This window comes from Sminthopsis crassicaudata, chromosome 5, assembly GCF_048593235.1.
Source record: "Sminthopsis crassicaudata isolate SCR6 chromosome 5, ASM4859323v1, whole genome shotgun sequence".
NCBI lineage: Eukaryota > Metazoa > Chordata > Mammalia > Dasyuromorphia > Dasyuridae > Sminthopsis > Sminthopsis crassicaudata.
Window position 1 is genome coordinate 192435113 of NC_133621.1, and position 24807 is coordinate 192459919.

The window sequence follows — 24807 nt, forward strand, 5'->3', positions numbered from 1 at the left end:
ATCCAATATATGTTGAACATGTGCAATTTCTCTACCCGTTTCCAAAAATATCATGCTGCTCCAGAAAAATCAGGTCAAAAAGGAAAATAAAATGAGAAAGAAAACAAAATGTAAGCAAACAACAACAAAAAGTGAAAATACTATGTTGTGGTCCACATTTAGTTCCCACTATCTTCTCTCTGGGTGCAGATGGCTTTCTTCATCACAAGACCATTGGAACTTGTCCATTCTTTTATACTCAGGAGTCATGTACTTGATGATAAGGAAGACAAACAAAAAAATAAAGTAAGCAAGATATCTGTCCGATTCATAGATACAAAATAAATGGATATATGGTTTTTGCCAGAGAAAAGATAAGTGGAAAAGAAACAGAATGTGGAAAGGAAATATGAAAAGAAATGCCTAATTAAACATTTACAATTATTTATTTTTAGGGGGATACCTATCTTATGTATGTTGTAGATTATTAGATATTTTGTTGTTGTTCAGTCATTTTCAGTCGTATCTGATTTTTTTGTGACCTCATTTGGGGTTTTCTTGGCTATTTTCTTCTCAAGTTCACTTTACAGATGAGGAAACTGAGGTAAACAGGGTTAAGTGACTTGCCCAGGGTCATGCAGCTAGTAAGCAAATGAGGTTAGAAGTGAGTCTTCTAGATTCTAGAGCTAGTACTCTATTCATGTACTACCTAGTTCTGTGTGTACACACCCACCCCACATACTGACATAGGTATGTATATGTATGTATATTTGTGTACATACACACATATATACATATATTACATATATGTATATATATAGACATACACACACCTACAAATATGTATATATATATATATATACATATTATATAAATTGTCTAAAATGTAGAAGTAGCTTATGGATTGCAATGGATAGATATAATCTGAAATTTGGCTCATTTATGGGGAAAACAGGAGGAGGACTATACCTATATCACGGTATAGATACACAAAAGGTCTGGGACCACTGAGGCTAGTTAATTTCTGTCAGTCTCAAAGAAGGGCATAAGGCTAGAATTGTATCTGCTAGTCCTCTATTTTTTTGTAATCTAAAGGTCTGATAGATTCAGAACAAAAGTCACTTCTCTGATAAAGGGAAGCATTCCTTAGCTTAAACTTTCTAGTTTAGCCTATTATTTCCAAATGCTAGGGACACAAAAGAAGCAAATAGTAATAACAAATGGATCTTTATATGAAGAAAAGAGGAAACAGAAATTGAAGTTCCACAGAGTAGAATACATCAAAGACTACATAAAAGTGAATAAGCTTTTCAGCTGGGGGTGAAATAAGATCCAAGTACAAACTAGGAGAGAGAGAATGAATTTATCCAGGGGAGGCTTTCTTGACTGACTAGATTTGCAAGCCCTTGAGGTCAAGAAACATTATGAGTTTGGCTCTCATATTATTCTCTCTCTTCTGCTCTCTCTTCTGCTCTCTCTCTCTCTCTCTCTCTCTCTGTCTCTCTCTCTCTCTCTCTAAAAAGAAGGAACAAGAGAAAAATAAGGAGGAGGAGGAAGAGGAGGAGAACTCTCTCTCTCTCCTCTTCTTTTTTACCTTTCCCTATCCATCTCTTCCCTTTTTCTTCTCTCTCTCCTCCTCGCCTCTTCTTCCCTTTCCCTCCTTTTCCTCTCTCTCTCACCTCCTCTTTCTTTCCTATCCATCTCTTTTCCCTTAAATTTTTCCCCTTATATAATATTTTATAACTGATGAAATTGTGACCTGAGGAACTTGACTTAGGATCAGTATATTCAGTCCTATTCTGTTCATTTGGTGACCAAACATTTACTGTAGATTTTCCATTGGAGATAAGAGATTAGTTCTCTTTTAACATGAGAATGATTTTTAATAAAGTCAGGAGGCTTAAGTATCTGGAAATTTGCTACACTTAGAACAGTTTGTAAATTCTTGCCTTGCTAAAAAGATAATTTCATCCTCTGATGATAGAGGAAACAACTAGGAAATCATGAAAGCAAAAGTTAGAGATGGTAGGAGCTTATTCATTCTGCAGAGATGCTATACCTTGTGAAGTCAGCCCAAATGCTAAGAGTTTCTTCACCAAGCCCAGCTGTGTCTTTGTCCTTTGGGGAGCCAGACTAACGACCCAGTGAAATTATTCTGTCTGCTGTTTTTTTTCTCTGTAGATTTTTGAGTCTGGGAAACTAGAAGATGGCCTCATATTTGGTTTCTATGGCTTATTCACTAGAGGATGAGATAAGTAGATGGAGCTGAGTGAAAACAAGAGCATTTCCCCCCTTTTTTATTTTTTGCAGCTTAGAAATCATATGAAAGCCAATTTATTCCAACCAGAAAATGATAAAAGTTTTGGCAGTTTTTAAAAATTCAGAACAATTTAGGAAGGACCATTTCTCATTCAAGTTTCACCACATTTGCTCTCTCAGACTTTATTGCTTATTTTTTTCTCTAATTAGTCTTTGCAGTTGATTGTTGACCTAAGCTGCCAACATGAATGGCCTTTCCCCCCCCCACTGCCCCCCCTTTTTTTTGGTGAAGTGTTAGACTGAATAAACCTTATGTGTTTTCTGTGGACTCCCATTACCTTTCTATTACTTTTCTGGGCTTTGCAAACATCCTTGCCATGCAATTTAGGTGTTGAAGGCTTTGGAGTTCATACAATTTTAAAAGCTGTGCTTTCTAGCAATCGACATCCAGATGTCTGCCAGTGTTGTAGTACTGTGATCATGTTTCTGATATAGACATCCTATGTTATTTGCCCAGGGGAAAAATGGATCCTTTCTTTGAGAAAAAACCTAACCTAAGCCTTGGGTTCTATTGTGATAGAACCAACGGAAAATATGGAGGTCTATCAATATCTGTAGCTACTCCAGAGAGCTTTATGTTCTAGGTCATTGCTTAGATAATTTGCCTCCATAGAATTCCTCATTTATTAACATAATTTTAACCATATTCAATATTTTATCGTCCTTTGTGAGAGGCTTGATCATCAATTTCTAAATACTTTCTGATAGTACAGTAGTATTCCATCACAATCATATACCACAAGTTATTCAGTCATTCCCCAAATTTCCAGTTCTTTGACACACAAAAAGAGCTGCTACAAACATTTAAAAACATATGGATTCTTTTCTTTTCCCCCTAATTATCTTTGGAAACAGACCAAATGATGGTATAACTTGGGTTAAAGGATATAGATAATTCAACGACTTTGGGGGCATAATTCCAGATTACTCTCCAAAATAGTTGGATCAGTTCATAATTCCCCCAACGATGAATTAGTGTCCCAATTTTTCCATAGTCTTCCTTCTCGACATTTGTCATTTTCCCCTTCTATCATTTTAGCCAATCTGGTAAATATAAAATATCTCAAGATTCTTTTAAGTTTCATTTCTCTAATCAATAATGATTTAGAACATTTTTTATATGAGTATAAATCGTTTTGATTTCTTCATCAGAAAATTGCCCGTTTCCTTTGAGTATAGACTTTCTTAAAATAATGAAGAGTAAATGAACAGAACCAAGAGAACATTGTATATAGTAACAGCAATATTGTTTTAAGAATAACTTTGAATGAATAAGTTATTTTGAATATTATAATTACCAAAATTAACTATAAAGGATAAATGAGGAAAAAACTGTATCCAGAGGGAAAAAAAACTGATCAACAAAATATCACACACACACACACACACACACACACACACACACACACACCCCTTTTCCTCTTCCTTCTCCTCCTCTCCCTCTCCTCCTTCCCTTCCTCCTCCTTCTCTTACTCTTCCACCTCCTCTTGCTTCTCCTCCTTCTCTTCTTCCTCCTCCTTATCTTTCTTTCTCTTCTTCCTTCTTCTTTTTCAGAACAGAGTCAAATTCATTTTTTCCCACAACATAGTTCAATAGAAAAAAAGATGATCGCACACGAAACTGTAAATGTATTATGCACTTTTTATTCCTTTTAAATATATAATAAAATTGTTTTATAAATTCCTTTTTTCTTTCCCCTCCCCCCAAATGGCTACCATTAGACACAAATATGTGTGTATGTGTGTTTACACACACATATGTTAAATAATTCTATACATACTTCTATTTATTAATTCATTCTCTGGATACAGATAATAGCAAACAGGATTAAGTAGTCAGGGTCACACAGCTAGAAAGTATCAGATCAGATTTGAACTTAAGAAGATGAGTTTGACTTCAGTTTTGGTGCTTTAGACACTGGGCTATGTAGCTGATAAAGTGCAAAAAATACAGATTCAGATAATCAAAGATGAGATAAACAAAAATGAGAAAGATATGTATATGTATAGGCATGTGTACATATACAGCATAGACTACAGACCTTTGGTCTCTTCTGATATTTGAGCATTATTTTTCCATTTGTTTTCACCATTTCCTTAGTCCACTTTTACACTGAAGTCTCTACGTAATAGAGTTTATTTATTTTCTAAGTTTTTATCTAGTTCTTCATAGAGTTTCTAATCTTCTATAACAGAAGTTAGCACATAAGCTAGATTTATTTTCATGTATTTTTTAAACAAAAATTAGATTCATGAGAAAAGTGAGCATCAAAGTTAAGATAGATGACAATAATTTTCTTTATAGCTTGTTCTAACATTGTTTTCCCTGTGTTAGAGGGCTAAGTCATCAGATCCTAGATTGTAAGCTCCTTGAAGGCAAGAGCTATCTTACACACATCTCCCCATCCCCCATTTTTGTATCAGTATCTGGCACTTAATAAATTTTTATTGATTGGTAAACTAACTTATTCGCCCCATATCCAAATCTACTAGAGCTAAATACTATCATATTTTTGTTGAGTTTCTTTCTATGTTAGGGCTAAGTAAATGTCATTTTGTTAACTGTTGAATGATCTATAATTGTTTTATTTTGTCATAATATAGAAATTGAATTAAAAGAGTACAGTCTACTCCTAATGTATGGAGATGTGCATAGAAATAACAATTACATTCAAATATGTTGATAAGATCATCAAAGAACAAACTATAAAAAGAGAAGAATGTCAATGATGACACTTTATGGTATACACTTAGATAAGGGATGGATAAGGGATGATAAACCAACAAAATAGATTGAAAAGGCCAGCAAGTAGGAGCAGAACCAGAACACTAGTATCACAAAAACCCATAGAAGAAAGAGAATATCTAGGAATGGAAAATTAGTAAGAATGTGGTCTGAGAGGGGCAGCAGTGGATAGAGCACCAGCCCTGAAGTTAAGAGGACCTGAGTTCAAATGTGATCTCAGACACTTAACACTTCCTGGCTGTGTGACCCTGGGTAAGTCACTTAACCCAAATTGCCTCAAAAAAATAAAAATAAAAAATAAAAGAAAAATAAAAGAATGAGTATTGAGAAAAGATTTGAGAGTGTTAGGCTGAGGATTTAGGATTTTAGTCACTAGGGAATGATGAATCATGGTTTCTAAGCATAAAAATGACTTTGATTAGATTTGGGTATTATCAGAGTTTTAAATCTGACATTATGTATATAAATAGGGTTGCTTGGAGCAGTGGCCTCCAAGATAGAAACCCATGGCTTAATTACAAGTTATGTTTGATCACTGGAATAGCAAATCTATGGGGACTATCTCCAATACAATCATTCACCATTATTCCTCACCCCCTATTTTCGAACCTCCCCTTTTCTGTTCTGGATATTTGCCCTCAAGGGCAGTTATATAACCTAGCCATGACCCAGACACTCACAGCAATAAAGGTGCTGTTGAGAAAAGCCCCTTCCCCCAGATTTGTAGATACAACATGTATTTCCTAAAGGGCAAATTCCATGTTCCAGTTCAGTAAACCTGAATAAAATACTCTCTCCATTTTTCATTTAGAGTAGGAAAGGATGAGTACATATGGAGAAATTATAAACAACATCACAGATTTTACATTATCTTTTCTCCCCTAAAAAGTTCTCTTCCAAACTTCTTCATTTCTTTGGAGGAGACCATTATCCTTGTACTCACTGAGGGCCACAAACTCTGTATCTTCTTATAATTCACATTATATTTCTAAAAAGTTGACAATTTTTTTTCATTTCTGTCTCCATGACCTCTCTCACATCTGTCTTCTTTATTCAAACGTCCATAACTATGTCTCAATTTCTTATCATTTCTTATCTGGGTTATTGAAATAATTGGCTCCCTTGTCTCAATTCTCTTCCATCTCCCATCCATCCTTCACACAAATACCAAAGTGATTGTCCTAAAACTCAGGCCTGAGTATATCACTTCCCTACTCTGTAAATTCTAATAGTTCCCAATTGACTTGATTGGTTACTTACAGTCCTTTATAAGCTAAATACAATCTACCTTTCCATCCTTCTTATATAAATTACTCCCATTTTTTGCTACACATGTTTAAAACTAGACCTCTTGTTGTTCAACTGATACCAAAATACAGTAAAACAAACCAAACATGAGTAGGAAATTAAGCAGAACTTCAAAAAAGATAAGGCAGCTAGGTGAATCAGTGGATAAATTATTGACCTGGAGCCAGGAAGACTATTCTTCCTGAGTTCAAATCTGGTCTGAAAAACTTATTAGTTGAGTGACCGTGGCAAGTCACTTTACCCCCATTACCTCAGTTTCCTCATCTGTCAAATGAGCCGGAGAAGGAAATAGTAGACAACTCCAGTAATTTTGCAAAGAAAATTCCAGATGAGGTCAATAAGAGTTGGATACAATTAAAAAACAAATGAATCATCATAAAAAGGAATGGGGATGGCTAGTTAGGCAGTAGATCTTGGAGTCAAAATCCAACCTCAGACAATTAACACTTACTAACTGTGTGTACTGAGGCAAGTCACTGTTTCTTAAAAGAGGGAGAGAGGGAGAGAAAGAGAGAGGAAAGGATTTTAATGAAAACTTTTTCTGAGTTGAAATCAGAGACAATTCAGTCTTTTGCTTTATTTTGGCTTTGTGCCCAGAAAGAGATATGAGCCTTACTGAAAAGCAGCTTGAGACATCCATAAAATAACTGGCGATGGAGGAATGAAAATCAATAACAACTACAACAAAAAGATGAGTGGTTGAAAATATCGATTTGGGAGTCACTTGCATAGTAGTGAGTGTTAAAAATATGGAAGTAGATGAGAACACCCAAAGAGAAAATGTAGAGAGAGAAGAAAAGAGAACTGATAATAGCAATTTCAAAATGTTCTTGAGATTAAGTTCTTTTTCATAGAAAATTTCAACCCTATGAATAAAGTAAGGGAATGTAATCTTCCATTAATCTTCCATTAATTTTTTATTATTATTTAATTATTTGGAGGTGGGAGGAAGGATTCAGGAGCTATTAATAAAGAACTTCCTCTTCTATGTAAATTCTTAACTTATCCATAATTTAGAGTCTTAAAAAGAATTGTCTGACATTAAATGACTTGCCCAGAAACAAGGAACATATATATGTTAGAGGTAGGGCTTCCACTCAGAAGCTGAAGTTCTTGACTCCAAGGTGTATCATCTATGCTATGCTGTCTCTCCCTTGCCACTTATATTTGCTTAAATCCTTCTCATCTCTCTTTTTTGGGGGGGATGGAGGGAGGAGAGGAGAAGGAGGCAATTTGAATTAAGTGATCTGCCCAGAATTACATGACTAGAAAGTAACTGAGGGTAAATTTTCCTTCAAGTCCTCTTGACTCAAGGACCAGTATCCTATCCACTGCATCACCTAGTAGCCTTTTATTAACATTTATATAACTCCTTTATGTATTAGGCATTGTATTAACAAGGCTGGAAAGTAAGTGCTGTTATTACTCCCTTTTTGCAGGTGATGAAACTGAGGGAAAAGGAGCTTAAGTAATTTACCCGGGGGTCACACAGTTAATAAACGAGGTTGGATTTGAAGTCAGGACTTCCTGACTCTAGAAAAATCACTCTATCCACTCTACCACCATCTGCCCCTGCTTGCTTATACACCTCTATTAAACAGCAGCATTTTAGAACTGGGACAAATTCCATGTTCCATGTGACAAGTGAATTCATGTAGAAAAACAAAGTCTTCATTGTGACCAATTTGGCTACAAGTTTTCTTATCAATGTCCCTTGACAGAAGCCAATAGTAGGTCAATGGGTCCCTTTCCTATTTTTAAAGAATTATAAAGTAGTTTCTGTGATCACTTAAGACACCTATTCAAGTGGATAATTTAATCTCCTTACCCAGGAAAGATTTCTTTAGATATAACTCAAATACCTCCTTTTATTTTGTAAGCTTGTATACTCTCAATGAGTTCTTCTTTTGACTCCTAGCCAAAAAATAAAACAAAACAAAACGAAAGAAGCTGTTATCACTAGAGTAAGATCATCCCAATTGCTGAAGCAATGCTATGATTATTGCTCTAAAACATGTATTTTTTTCATGAATTATATCTAGTTAGTTCATCTTTCTACAGATGTACTGAACTGTTTCACCAGACCAAGGTCATGGTCCATATTTTACTAAGGCCTTGGGGGAGATCAGGTGTAGGGGAGGGACAGTGGTGATTCACATGACCTAAGCTACTGGGAGAATTATCAAAGTATTCCAAAATAAATACTCACTTTAAACTCCACCCATTATAACTACTGGACAACAATTCAGTGACCCTGTATGTGTGTAAGAGTGTGTACCCACATGTGTCTTTTTGCGTGATCACTCCATTGGTTCCACTCTGGGTCCTTAATGTCTGGTGTGGAGGTTAATGATTCACCAGACTAATAGTGTTGCAACAAGATTATGAAAGTCTATAATGAGACCCCCGGAGTTACTTTTGGCCTTTCCTTACCATTCCCTGATTATGTCTCCACCTTGTCTAATCTTGCCTACTCTGACTCACCAAGCAGTTAAGGTATGAGAGAACCAGAGTTCTGGGGTCAAAATTGTTTCAAAACTCAATCACTTACTTTTAAACAGCTTTGGAAATCTGGAGTCACTGATTTACAACATTCCAGGAATGGAGAAAGGGGAGGGAAAGTATTAAGATCAGTAGTGGTTTTACAAGGGAGAATGGCAAACAAGCCATTAAAGGGGAGCTATTCTGTTCTGCTCTGTTAGTGAGCCAAAGGGCAGAGAGGTGATGGTAATCAAATGGCAAAAGGGAATGAAACAGAAGTGGAAGAAACTAAGCAGATTATTAAATCCACTTATTGGGGTCTTGAAGGGTTGGGGAAGAAGAGAGAATGAAGAATGGGGGGAGGAGGAGAAATGGGACAAGGAGAATGAAGAATGGGAGAGAATATCTATTCACAGAAATTATGTAGAAATTAGGATATAGAGAATTGTCTCAATCTTTGTATGGAGAGTGAGGTTAGAGTTCGGTGATATGGGTTTGAGAATTATTGATAAAGTCATTTGAAAAGTGTTGTATAAATCAGGACATCTCATGGATATATGACAATTTTAATCTCAAAATATCTCAATGTCAGTGATGTCATTTTATCTTTGCCATGTCCCTTTAAGGTAGATCAGATAGGCAATATTCTTCCTATTTTGCAGATCAGAAAACTGCATAATAATAACAGTTCCCAGTTATATTTAATTTTATGGTTAGTCAAATGCTTTTTCCACCCTTAACAACCTTGCAAATTAATATTATCTTCTCCATTTTAAAGATAATAATTCCCGAATTAAAGTATTACTATCTCTGTTTTATAGATGAAGAAACTGGGGCGCAATGGGATTAAGTGGAATCTCTGAGGTCAAATACATAGCAAGTAATAAAATCAAGATTACTTTTACTCCAAATCAGATAGTGTCTCTTCAGTGAGTAAGTCCTTTCAAAATTGAAGGGATCATAGAAGCCATCTAGCCCAACCTATATCTGGGCAAAAATCCCTTCCACAAAATTTTACAATAAGAAATGGGCATCCAGCCTTTATCAGAAAATCTTTTCTAAGGGGCAATCTCCCAGGACAGCCCATTCCACATCTGGATAGCTCTGATTATTAGGAAATTTTCCTTTACAAGAAGCTAAAATATAATATGTTACGTATCTATCTATCTATCTATCTATCTATCTATCTATCTATCTATCTATCTATCTATATATCTGTAACAAACACTCATTGCACCAAATTTCTGCCCTTAGGACCAAGAAACATAGATCTAATTTTCAAATATTTCAAGAAGTTATAATGTCCCCATTAATTTATCTCTTCTGTAGTCTATTTAATGCCAGTTATTCCTATTTATATTTCAGTGGTGAGATCCTTGTTCAGTCTGATTTTCCTTCCTTTGGACAATCCAGTTTGTTAATGTCCTTCCTAAAATATGGCACAGAACTGAACACTAAAATTCTAGATTGAGTCTGATATGGTTAAAACAAACAAACAAACAAACAAACAAACAAAAAAACCAGAGTTCATTGCCCTCCTTCTGGATGCTAGTCTTTTCCTATTATAATTTAAAATCATATTAATAATAATGTTTGCACATAAGTAGTATTTTAAGGTTTCTAAATATTATCTCATTTTATCTTCACAGCAACCCCACAAGGTTCATGCTGCTGTGTTTCCAATTTTACAGTTGAGGAAACTGAGACTGAGCAAGTGACTTGCTCAGGATCACATAGCTAGTAAGTATCCGAGGAACTGAATTTGAACTGAAGTCTCCATAATTTATCTTAGATCTATTACAATCTATAAATGAGGTACAAAGGAACTAGCCTCACTCACTAGATCTCCAACTTTTTTGGAAGGTTATGGTATGCAATCCATCAATAAATCTCAGAGATCTCTCAAGGTATAAGAAGAAAGTTTATTGTTTATTTGTTTCTCATGAGAATCAGGCAGTCACTCTCACCATATTGGGGGGGGGGTGGTCAAAGTGAGACACTGAGCATAGGCAGTAGAAGCAATATATATTTTTCCTGACAAAACATTAGCCCCACTCTCCCCTCCTCCCATTTCCCCTTCCTCCCTCCCTCCCCCACAACTGGCTCATCTTCATTGACTGAGAATGAAACCTTACATTCTAAGTGCGAAAACTACAGCAACAAATAGATTCAAATTTAAACAAAGACATGCCTTTTATTGACATATGAGCTGGGTAGATTAGGGTTGAGTCACCCTCCCAGAATTGCTCCATCCACCCATATCCTGGGAACTATTTGCCAATGAGGAAAAGCAAGGGAAAATAGGAATCTGATCCCATAGCTTGGTTAATTTATAGTTTTCCTTTTGAAGAAATATCAAAATTTCCATTCAAAGGTCAGAAAAGGAAGTCTTTAATTTTGAGTTCCAGTATACCATCTTGCTTTGATTGCAAAATAACAAAAAAAATGATTCCACTAACCCACTAAATTCTCTCTGGGTTTTTCACCGACTGGAAAGTGCACTTACCAGTAGGTAAATCTGTGATCAAGGATGGCTGCAGAAGAAGAAAGGGATCTCAGAGGCCATCTAGTCGCCCCCTATTTGAACTGGGATGTTCTTTGTAATATAATCTGACTGTGGCCAGAGAGCCTTTGCTCAAGGAATATCTAGTGAGGTGAAATCAACCCCACTCTTTCCTGAGACAGCTTATCTCATTTTTGGGTGACTCCAATTAAATGGTTTTCTCTATATTAAGCTGAAGTTTGTCCATTTATAACTTTTATTCATTGTTTCTAAATTTTTCCTTCTCAGAGTAAACAAAATAATCTAATTCTTTCATATGATAGCTCCTTTTTTATTATGCCTTTTTATTTACAAGATATATGCATGGGTAATTTTTCAGCAACGACAGTCGCAAAACCTTTTGTTCCAACTTTTCCCCTCTTTCTCCCCACCCCCTCCTCCAGATGGCAGGTAGACCAATACATGTTAAATATGTTAAAGTATATGTTAAATACAATATATATATATACATTTCTAAACAGTTGTTTTGCTGCACAAGAAGAAGAATCTGACTTTGAAATAGTGTACAATTAACCTGTGAAGGAAATAAAAAATGCAGGCGGACAAAAATAGAGGGACTGGGAATTCTATGTAGTGGTTCATAGTCATTTCCCAGAGTTCTTTCGCTGGGTGTAGCTGATTCAGTTCATTACTGCTCTATTGGAACTAATTTGGTTCATCTCATTGTTGAAGAGGGCCACATCCATCAGAATTAATCAACATACAGTACCGTTGTTGAAGTATACAATGATCTCCTGGTCCTGCTCATTTCACTCAGCATCAGTTCATGTAAGTCTCTCCAGGCCTTTCTGAAATCATCCTGTTGCTCATTTCTTACAGAACAATAATATTCCATAATTCGCATATACCACAATTTATTCAGCCTTTCTCCAACTGATGGACATCCACTCAGTTTCCAGTTTCTGGCCACTACAAAAAGGGCTCCCACAAACATTTTTGCACATACAGGTCCCTTTCTCTTCTTATAAGCCCAGTAGTAACACTGCTGGGTCAAAGGGTATGCAGAGTTTGATAACTTTTTGAGCATAGTTCTAAATTGCTCTCCAGAATGGCTGGATGTAGTCACAATTCCACCATTAATGTTATGTATAGTGTTTTTAAACTTTGCAAAGCACTTTATATCTGTTATCTCATTTGAACTTCATCACACCCCTGAGAGGTCAGTGATATGATCTCCAGTTAACAGATGAGGAAACTAAAGTAGAGAAATGTTATGTCTGAGACAGGATTGAACTCAAAACATCCTGTTTCTAAGTCCAGAAGTCTATCGTGTCACCTGGGAGTCCCATATTGAGAAAGTGACTCATATTGAACTTGCAGTTCACTAAAATCCCCAGAACTTTGAAATCCTCTTGGGATCAGAGATATCATTTTTGTTTTCCTACTAAACAATTTTGTTGTTGTTCAATCGTATCTGATTCTTCATGACCCCGTTTGGGACTTTATTAGCAGTGATACTTCTCCATCTGGTTTGACAGATGGAGGTGAACAGGGTTAAGAATCTGCCCAGGGTCACAGAGCTCGTAAATGTCTGAGGTCATATTTGAACATAGGCAGATTAATTGTTCTGACCCCAGGCTTTACACTCTATCCACTGTGCCACTTATTTGCATCTTTATTAAATAAAACTTCAGGCAAAACTAACCCAAGACTAAATGAATCAAAATGAAAGTTTTTAGAATCCACCCACAATTAATCAACTATAACATCCTTTATACTCTGATACTGACTCTGTTAAACGTGTCTTCCTATTCCTCTTCTCTTCTACCTTTAAATTCTTCTCATCCCATTGGATTTGTCCTTATCATAAGAATGAAATTATGCTCTTCTTGTACATTGAGCATCATCTTTGTTTGTTTTACAACTCACGTAGCCATTCATATATTGTAAAACACAATTTTATTCTTTTCTTGAAGTATGCAAGCATGGTTTCACCTGATAGATTTTTTCATGCTATATCAATGTAGGTACTTTTATTAACTTTCTTTTGTTGAGGAACATGCATGTCAAATGCAACATTCTTAAGTATAAATGATTTATATTCTTCACTTCCAATGTGAGAAGTGAAAACATTCCCACAGTGAAAAAGCTGTCAGAAATAGAAATGTCAGAAGTAGAGCATTTTGTGCAAGGAACAACAAGAAGATCTGTGTCACTGACTGTAGAGTATGTCACAGTTAGTAAGGGGTAAGAAGAATGGAAAAGTAGATAGGGGACAGATTGTGAAGGGCTTTAAAAGCTAAACAGAAGGGAATAGGAATAAGTATTTATATAACTCCTATTATGCACTAGGCAATGTAGTAAGCATTTTTTTTACAAACATTATCTCATTTGATCCTCACAATACCCTGGGAGATAGGTGCCATTATTATCCATTTTACATTTGAGAAAAACAGAAGTTACATGACTTACTCAGGATCCATAAACAATAAATTTCTGAAGCTGGATTTGAATTTAGATTTTCCCGACTCTAGGTTCAATGCTTTGTCCATTATGCCATCACATATCTCAGAGAATTACATATTTAATATTGGAAGTAATAAATTCAGTAATTCTTATTGGAATTCACTGAGTAGAGAAGTGACCCATTACAAAAGTTACTTTGGCACCTGAGTGGAAGATGGATTGGAGTAGGAGAAAATTTAAGTTAGAAAGCTCAGACAGAAAGTTATTATAAGAGACCTGGTAGGATGTAATAAGAGCCTTCAGGATATGGCTGTCTTAGTGGAAACATGAAGACATATAGGAGAGATGTAAAGGTAGAAACATCTAGACTTCAACGTATTAGATGAAGAGAGGGAATTCTATTAGGATATTAAGAATGACACTGTGTGACTGAGAGGCTGGTATTTCTGAAAGTAATAAGGAAAGTGAGAAGAGGGGGAGGTTTTGGGGAAAAGATAATTATATTTTGGACAGTTTAGGTTTGAGATGTGTACTGGGCACCCACTTCAAGATAAAAGATTGGAAATCAGGAGAGATTAAAGCTAGATAAACAAATTTTAATATCATCTGAATAGAGATGATAATTAAACCCATAGTAATTAATGAGCTTACCAAAAAAAAAAAAAAGAGTGTTGAGAGAGAAGGTAAGAGAGCCCAGAATAGAGCCTTGGAGAATATTCATAGGTGGTAGCTCTGACCTGGAGCAAAATCCAATAAATGAAAATGAAGAAGCAACCAGATTAGAGGAGAGCCAGAAAATGGTCCAAGGAAATCTAAAAAGGAGAGATTGTATGAAAGGGAGTGTCTGATAGGTTTAAGGCTGCAGTGTAGATTAAACAGATGAGAATTAAGAAAAGGTTACTAGATCTGGCAATTAAGGAGAGCTGTTTTATTGGAATAATAGCAGAAGCCAGAGAGAAAGGAGTAGCAGTGAAAGTACTACCTGTATGCCTTGCTCAAGGAATTAAGCCTGAAAGAGAAGAGAGACATAGGAAGATAATTAATGAGAATGCTCAAATCAGTGAGGGTTTTTTAAAGATAGAATAGACATGGCCATGTCTACTAGGCAGCAGGCAAGGAGCTAATAGACAAGGAGAGATAACGTCATTAAAAATTAATGAGAAAAGATAATGATAGAGAAAGGGCATGATACTGATACTGGGGCACAAGGAATGGAATAATATCAAGAGTGAATATTTTTTCATATGAAATAAGGATAGACGAGATAATAGGAGAAAATGTTTTAATAATATTAGATGTGGAGGAGTGGAGAAAGAGTTCTTGGCATAAAACAAGATCTTCAGAGGAAGGATACCATGGGAAGATTGTGGAGAGAGGAGAAGGTTTGGAGTCACTTTTTTGAGTGGGATAGTGAGTAAATCAATTAGGTAGGTATAAAAGATTACGTTGCTGTAGTGAGGACCCAGTTGAGAATAAACCACAGTGGACCCAATTAGCAGTTTTATAATTTTTTCAAGCTCTGTTCAGTAGCATGTGAATAGAAATGAAGATGATACATGGTTAGGGCTTGGCAAAGCAGGATATGGTAAGAGGGCAAAGGGATTCCAGTGTAAAGGACAATGTAAAGCAGGTATTCCAGAAACTACAGTGGAAGAGCACTTTGAGACCTGTAGTTAAGGAAGATGAGAATAGGCCAAGGGGAACATGGAATAGAATTTTTGTTTTTTATAGCCTGGAACTTTGATTTGCTGTGGAATAGCATAACAAGGCAAGAATATGTGAACCATTGAGGAGAGTATTAGAGGTTTGAGAATGATTTGCTGTGGGAGCTATGGGATTAAACTTTTTGAGGTCCTTCTTCAAAGTCCAACCTTTTGGCTGTGGGGATATAGAATCTTTTGCAGTCCAGGACAGTGAACTCACAGAAAGCCAGAGCAGATCAAAGCAGGGTCTGGGGGGAATGCCTAAGAACTGCTTGGGTGGAACTTGAGAAAAACATCTGGCTCACTGGAGAGACCTTGGGTCTTGAGAACAGGGGCCACAGGGATGTGGTGTGGAAGGGAAATGACATGAGACTCCCTCGGAAGTCTCTGAAATGAAGTTTCTCCCTGCTCCAGTGCATTCTTTGCCCATATGAATTCCAATGGCTCCTCATTGCCTCAGGATCAGATAGATAGTCCTTGGGGATCTGAAGCTTCTAGTCTCTCTGGTTTTCTTATGCTTCACTCCCTTTCATGAACTGTTTGTCTGGTCTTGCTGGCTATTCCTCCCACAAACAAAACTTCATTTCTTGATTTCAGGTATTTCCACTGATTTTCTCTAATAGGGAATTCCACTAATTCCCTAATTCTGGGAATTCTCTTCTTATCTTTACCTCCTGGCACTTTGCCGGTAGTTCTTCCCTCCTCCCCTTATATTCATTCTATTTGATTATCTCCAATTTATCCTGGATACATTGTGGTTTTCATGTTGTTTACTCCATTAGACTGAAATCTTTGAGATTTGTCTTTTTTTTTTTTTTTGTATCTCTAGCACTTAAATAGTTCCTGGCCCATAATAAGTACTTAATAAATGTTTATTGACTGACTTTGCTTTTCTCCAGAGATTATATATCTTATATGCATAATTTTTTGAATGTTTTCTTCCCCATTGTAATGTGAGCTCCATGTGGGCCGTGATACTGTTTTTGCCTTTACCCTGTGTCCGTGGTACCTGGAAAGAAGGAAAACCCTAAAAAAATGCATGATGACTGACTTACTGTCAAGGTCTCTTGAGACTTATTTGGCTTTTTTGCTTCAAAGGCTCCCTGTGAATACCAACAATATAGGTCCTTCCTCTCCACCCCACAGCTGTGCTGTTTGAGATGACCAATCTATTATGGCAAAAGAATTACATTTCACAAAGCTTTTACTAGCAAGGGGAAAGACTGAAAAATAAAAACAATCCAAGATGGTCAGCCCCCTCGCTGAGTGCTTGGTAAGGGATGGACCAAACAGAAAAAAAAAAAACGATTTCCCCTCAGCTTGACTCTTTGGCATTCCCTCTGATTGCTCTAAGTACACAGGAGAAGGGCTGGGTCTCTCCATTCAGGAACAGGGGTCGGTGACTTCCTCAGAAACTAAAGCCAGCAGCACAGAGGATTAGGAATGTTTTTCCCTTCTCATGCAGCATTGATCTGTCTTATAACACCCTGGGCTGCTGGAGAATAAACACTGTAGCTGTTTTCATCTCTAAGGATTCAGATGCAGGCAAAGTACAACAGTACATTGGATATGCTGGATGATGATGGGGAGACCACCCTAAGCCTACGTTCCCAAGCTCTAACCATCACTCCAAGACCAGAGAGCAAGAACACAGGTATGGTCAGCCCTTGTGGTCCAGGTGTTCCTTGGCTGAAGAGACCGAAGATGTTGATACAATGCAACAATTGGCCAATGCGAAATAGGAATAGAAGGGAGCCTCGGTGTGTACAGCTTGGGGAGAAGAAACAAAAAAGCTTTTGTGAGCCATCATGTTGCTATGAATTCCTTTGAGTATGTTGTTACATGTTAATTGCTACATATGTATCACATGCAAACCGGTGGCATTTTGGTGTACACGAGTACATATGTTGTCATAGGATTGTATGACCAAATATATAGAGCTAGAAAGCCTTATTGAGTCATTTATGTGTTTCACTGAATGCTTTTTCTCTTATGCAATATCATGATTTATGTATATTTGCATGTGTATGTATGTATATGTGGGTGTGTCTGAGAGAGATGAGGATGTTCATATACCCCAATGGTGTGAATTGGTAGAAACTTTTTTTTTAATCCTAACATGAAAAACAAACATCTGATGCCTTGTGATGTGAATAACTTGCAAATTGTAATATTACGAAAGCTACCTCCTGCCTTATTTTTTATTCAGTTTGACTTACTGGTTCAAAACTAAACCAAAGATAGGTTTTGAAGACAAAAGTAGTGTATTTTAAATCTGTTTCTTTCCATCCAATATATAAACACATCAGATTCACTAAACCTGTTAATGTTATCAGTATAGGAACATTTATTCATGACTATCTTTCCTTTATCATGTTAGATTAGTCCCTTTCATCTTGTGATTGTCCTTTTTTATTTTTCTGAAATCAAAGATTTTATTTTATTTTCAGTTTTATAAAGGAAAAACAGAGTCAGGGGAAGTTATATTCTCTACCAATTGATGGTTGGCCCGTGACATGAAATTGTCTTTCTCTAATTTTTAGTTCATTTCAAATATTTCTGTGTCTCGAGATAAAACTTCCTTCCATCACGTAATTTATATTGTATCCATTACATTACAGTTTGCCAAAACTCCCATTTTTCTCTCTCTTCCAAATTTCATACAACTTCCAACCTTGTCTCTTTTCATTTAAAGAGTTCTTTTCATTCCCTTTCTAGCCTTGAAATATCCATCTTTGTCCTCTGATCATAATGGTACTTTGGGGCCATTAGCCCTTTTCAGGATCTAGTTGAAAATTCTCATTTCTCTCCCTCCCCTGAATTATTCATATTTTAATATGCTTTAATATTACTCCTAGTGTCATATTTGCACAAAATCCTTATACAAGCTCTATTTCAATCTTAATTACAATTTCCTTCCCAAATAGTACCATTTTCTGGAAATGACTCCTGGGGATTTCCAGTCCTTCCAGATTCCGGACTAGTGGGTACTTGGTTAGTGACAGTTTCTGCAGCCATAGGATGTGAGCAATAGAGTGCAATTCTTTTTTTCCTAATCTTATACAGAATTAGAACTGAATGACAGCTGCTGCTGCTGCTGCTGTTACTACTACTACTACTACTACTACTACTACTACTACTACTACAATTACTACAATCATTACCTACTACTACTAAAATAGGAGAATGAGATTGGCCAGTTAGTGCAAATCTTATGAGCATGTGCAGCAAGGTTAACTGATACGATATCCCTGTGGATTTTGGAAAATGCATAGCTTGTGAACTGGTTGTTGTCTCCTAGCTCTGTGATGAAAAGGAGCTTTTAAAATTAGCTTGTGAAGCCAGAACTAGGGTGTATTCCCTAGTCACAGTGACTTCTCTTCTTTCTTTGCTTGTGTCTTGGAGGCCCACCTACTTATTCTAATAGTAGTCAGATAGGAAAGACGAAAAGAATTCTTTTTGGCCAGTTAATGCCTTTTGAATACAGCTATTTCATCTCTACTACCAATAAAAATAAAAAAGTTTGTTTTCTATGCTGATAAAATCACAAGTCTAGTTCCTCCTAAGAACAATAAATGACATTTATAGCATACTTTAATATTTAAAAAAATTTAAAATGTTTTTAAAGCATGTTAAAAAAAAAGCAAATAAGGTCATCTATTTTAGCCTTACAATGACCCTGAAAGGAAGGAATTACAGCTATCCCATTTTATACCTGAGAAAACTGAGGCCCAAAAGTTAAATTTATAGTTGTATAGTGTCAAAGTAATATAAACTCAGGTTTTCTTGATTTCAAATCTAGCACTGAAAAGATCTGGAAGCTCCTGTTATTCAAAGGAGACATTAACATTATCAGGGAACACAGTGTTCAAATTCCTGTGGCTGGGATGGCAGGGGCAGAGAGGTAGGAGGAGCATTGTAGGAAACTAGGCCCAGTTTCCCCTCCCATTTGAAGGGAAAGGTTAATGATTCAGGGAGTGGAGGCTAGAGAACATATCTTGAAGACAAACATCTGGACATTAAATATCTCACCCTGTGTGTCTATAACTAATAATTATGTTTCTAAGCTCAGATATTAGTACTATAGAGAGGGTATGATTTTTTTTTAATTTTAAAAAAGAAAACATCTAAAAAGAATCTAGAAAGAATTTTCAATAATTTTAAAATAAATAAATAATTAATTGAAAATCAATACAAAAATAAGTTTCGGGGATGTCTCTGGGTAACTTAGTAATTAATTTATAATATAATTTATTACATATATATGCGCGTACATATGTGTATATATGTAATAGAATTTATAATAGAAGCTGTCCCTGCACATCCCTGGGAGTATTACTATAGGTTTTTTATTTATTTTTGCTCAGTCAATTGGGGTTAAATGACTTGCCCAAAGTCATATAGCTAAGAAGTGTTGAGTGTCTTAGATTAGATTTGAATTCAGCTCCCGACTTCAGGGCTGCAGCTCTATCCACTGCACCATCTAGCTGCCCTGTAGATTATCTTTGAATAAATACTAATAGTATTTAATAATAACAATTAGCAGTTTAAGCCTTGCAAAATACTTTACATGTTTTATCTTATTTAGTCTCTGAAACATTCCTGTGAAGGAAATTATCCCCATTTTACAAATGAGGAAACAAGCAGACTGAGATAAGGCCAGGAATGGTAGTTAAGTAGACCAATACCACATGGGCAACTTAGACAGTTAAATTAGCTATTTGAATTATTTTAAAGGGTTCTATAGCCCAGTAAGTATATAAAACAAGACCTGATCTCTGGTCTTCTTGTTTCCAAATCCATCACTAACCACTGAGCTGCCTCTTCTTGCTGTATATTCACTCCTAGTGTTGAAAACTCCCAAAGCTATGTATTTTCACATATAGTTCTTATCTGATGTCCTATATAGCCCTATATAGTGTTGTGAAAAATAAGATACCCTAGAAACCAGGCCTTCCCAGAAATCTCAGTTCTAAAACATTTGTGGCATCTTTATCAAAATGCACAGCTGTACATATGTATGTATATTGTATGAATTTGTATGAAAATTTGATGTTTCCCCCATTACCTCAAATTCAACCAACTTTTCCAAAATTAAATTTCTCAACTTTTGCCCCAAATCAGCTCCCAACCCAAAATCCTTTTTCTTTCAGTGATTATTATTTTTTTTTAATCTTCCAGGCTAGATTCCCTTCTGTTACTTTTGATTATTCTTTCTTCATCCTTTCTTTACTTCTTACATGCTGCCAAATCATATTGTTCTTTTCTCAAAATAACCCTTTTATCTATTTGTTTTTCTCCATTTCCACTGTCTTTACCCTAGTTCAGGCACTCATAACCTCATATTTCAAACATGACTATAGCTTCTTAGCTAAAATCTTCCTGACTGTAGTCTTTCCTCATTCTAATATATCCTTTATATTTCTGCCAGATGAATTTTCTTAAAACCACTTTCAGGAATTTACTATGATTTCTGCTATACAAAGTTCACACTCCTCAACCTATAGATTAATAAGACATAACTACTTCTAAAAAATCTGGATTTGAATATCTCTTGTTTCTCTTTTCTTCCGCCCCTCCTTCCCTCCTTCTTCTTTTCTTCCTCTCTCCTTCCCTCTCTCTCCTGCTTTCTCTCTTCTTTCTTTCTTTCTCTCATTCTCTCTTTATTTCTCTGTCTCTCTGTCTCTGTCTGTCTGTCTGTCTGTCTGTCTGTCTGTCTCTTTGTCTTTTTGCTTGTATGATATTGACTCATAACTATTATTTATATGATTGGAGCATGGCCTTTCTTAAACCCATGAGATGCTATATACATCAATGGAATTCAGGCAGCTAATTTAAATGTCTATGTTGCCTATGTGGTGATGATCTATTTCAGTACCATTTCTGGCCTTATTAGTTATCTTGAAAAATAACCATTTCCTAAGAGTTTGCAGCATTTCCATTGGCCATAAGAGTTCTTGACCTATAAATATCTAGGCATATATTCACTACCACCAACAAATCCATATGACCTTGCCAGTTTTTATTAACTTTTCATTGTCTAGGACGCAATTTGATCTAGGAGGCAAAATGAAATATTGCTCAAAATATTAAAATATGAAATCTTCCGTCTATATTTAACTCTGAGCCCCTACACAATTAAATATGTTACTTTCCAAAGTGGCTTTCCAATAAAATTATTTAAAGGTTGTAGTGACAACTCAGGTTACGATAAAATGGGCATAAATGTAAAAAGAAACACACTTGCTAATTCTATTGCCTCTCCCCTCTCTTTTATTTGTTACACAGATGAGAAATTCTCTTAATCATTGTACTTTTGTTCCATATGAAGTAGGCGGACAAAGTATTCCATTCCTCTTGTCTAAAATACATGAGTTTAGTTAAAGCAGTAATTCTCAACTCTTTGTACAGGATACCATTATATGCTTAAAAATTATTGAGGACCCCCCACATTTTTTTGCTTATGTGGGTCATATTGATTGATATTTATTACATTAAACATTAAAATTAAGTTTTAAAATATTTATTAGTTCACTAAAGATAGCAATATTTTGCTATTTTATAGCAGTAACTAGATGGTGCAGTAGGTAGAACACTAGCCCTAGAGTTAGAAGGAACTGAGTTCAAATCCAGCCTTAGATACCCCTTACTAAAAAGAAAGGTGGCATTGTTTCAAACACTTTCGCAAATTTTTTTAATATCTGGCTTAATAGAAGATAGCTCAATGTTCTTATCTGCTTATCTTCAGGAAATAGTGTACAGTTTAATCCACATTATTAATATTTTCTTTATTATTTTTTAGATAATCAATAAAGTAATAAACCAAACTCTGCTTTATTAGCATTTTTTTAAAAAAACCTAAGGTATAAATGCTATGAGCTGGTTTCAACATGCCAATGGATAAAATCATTTCAATGAGAGATAGTTTTGATACTTTTGAAAGTAATTTTGTTATCATATTTCAGTAACTAAAACCCCTTGAATGGAACCCCAAATTGCCGTGTCTTACAAAGTAAGTATTTTTTTGAATGAATGAAATGTAAAGTTGATTTTGAGATCTACATGACATGAAAAAGGTACGTTCTTCCAGATCACAGAAGCTGAGTTGGGGATGAGAGCAGAGGTTCTCTAGTCCATTCCTTGCCTAGACAGGAATTTTGTCTACAACATCTCAAATAAATGGTCATCTCAGTTTGTTCTTAGTTCTCAAAGAGAACCATGGCCTCTGGGAGATGATGCTATGACATGAAAGTGAATTGGATTTAAGTGAGGGAGAACTGTGCAAGGTCACCTGCCTCATTTTCTCCTTTGGAACCATTTGGATCCAGTGGCCAGATATAAATCAGGAAAACTGGAGATGGCCCTGGATGCAGTAGGAGATTTTTGCCTTTTTATTTTTAATGTTTTTTTTTTGTTTGTTTTGCTTTGTTTTGTTTTTGCAAGGCAACTGGAGTTAAGTGACTTACCCAGAGTCACAGCTAATATGTGTTAAAATGTCTAAGGTCAGATTTGAATTCAGAGCCCTCCTGCCTCCAAGACAGGTTCTCTATCCACTACTATCTAGTTGCCCCAATCTTGGGCTTTTTAAGTTAAGTTCTTTAATAGCAATCAGTTTGACTGACAATGCCCAATCATTGATTATGCCTAGGTAAGGAGCAGTCATCTAACCTTCTGTTTAACTTCTAGAAAAGGAGAGCCTATTACTACCTAAATCATCCCATTCCATTTTTAAAAAAAATGATTCTAAAACTATTCCTCTGGAACTCTCAATCATTTTTTTCTATTTCTGCCCTCTTGAGCCAACAAGAATGATATAACCTCTTATATCTCTTATACAATAATTATACAATAATCTCAGTTTTGACTTTTTCCTTTTTTTCTTATCTCATAAGTCATGTTGGAGTTCTTCTGCGGGTAATATAAACATTTTAGATAGAAGTTTATGCTTTATTTGAAAGCAGATGGGAGGAATAATGATTTTGAACCAAACTTTGATCAGTCTGTTGTGAACAGCTCAGTGAGGCATAGGGTGTGTTCACTATATTTCACATGCAGTTGAAAGAAAAAATAAATATAATCTGAGAAGCTCCCCAAAAGAAAAACATTTATTTTGGAAGAAAAACAAAACTACATTCAATAGGCAGAATAGGGGTCAGAAAGAATACATAAATGAGAGCCAACCCACTCCCACCACACACACACACACACACACACACACACAAGGAAAAAGCTAATGGCCATAGCCTTTCAACAGTCTCATGCTACTTTTCTGAAATTATTGGCAGTACAGAGAGTGCAATCCTCACTTCCCTTTGAAGATAAGTATTCACTCTATTGTAGAAACAACACAAGACAGGATGCTTGAAAAATTAGCTTTGCCACCAATCTGCTGTTGATTTGGAGTAAGGTATCTCTCTATTTTCTCCATTTCTAAATTGTCAGACATCCCTCTTGCATTACAAAGAAGCAATGAAGATACTTAAAAAATTCAAAAGAGTTTTGATTTCATTGTCATTGTGCAAGTTCCACAGATGCACATCACAACCCTACTGTGCCTAAAAAACCAGATCATGAGATGATGTGAGGTGGAAAAAATGATTTGTGGCAACCTACTATAAAATTTCTCTTTCCATCTTAGCTAAGCTAGTATTTGGATTTTAGACATATGGTCTGTTTCCAGGTCTGTAACAGAAGGATTTCCAATTAGTATAAAATCTGTAGGAAATTGTGTTTTACTTGAGGGGTCTTCTCAAGGTCTCGTCCACATCATGGTGAATCTCAGACTGAGTGGGACTTTGATGGAGAGCTGTGAGGGAGACCATGAGCATATCTGCCAGCTTCCTTGCAGGCCCTGGTTAGTGGGTAAAGTCTAATGAGGATTAACTACTCATTTATCAGAAATCTATCAACAACACATCTTCCATGTCTAACAATAGGACCATTGAAAGTTCGGAGAATTCTAACTCTGGATCCCTTTATTTTTCTAGCTGAATTTATTTTGGAGGATGTAAATTTATGTAAATTAAGATTCAGGCCTCTACCTATGCAATATTTTTCATTTGCAGACCTTGTAAGAATCATAAATCCAATAGCAAAACATTTAATAGAATTATAAATAGGGAGGGAGATTCACATATTCTATCAATTTCCTCTCCTGCACTTTCCATTTGCAAATAAGTTAAACTTTTTGTATTTCCTGAGGTAGTGGATAGAGAAAGAAAAATCTTTCTGGGGAAAATTTATAAGGGATAAAGAAACTAGCTCTCAAATGTATAGGTAAATGGGATGAGAGTTTCCTCTTAG

At 35.8% G+C, this 24807-nt stretch overlaps 1 protein-coding gene across 1 annotated transcript in view; it reads left to right on the forward strand.

The window, feature by feature from the left end:
- Positions 1-16831: 16831 nt before the first annotated feature.
- The window catches only part of LOC141543651 (C-type lectin domain family 1 member A-like), a 30540-nt gene continuing 22564 nt past the window's right edge, over positions 16832-24807 (forward strand). The window contains exon 1 of the mRNA XM_074269194.1: positions 16832-17158. Within this exon, the coding sequence (XP_074125295.1) occupies positions 17044-17158 (115 nt within the window). The 5' untranslated portion in view covers positions 16832-17043. The remainder of the gene's footprint in view (positions 17159-24807) is intronic.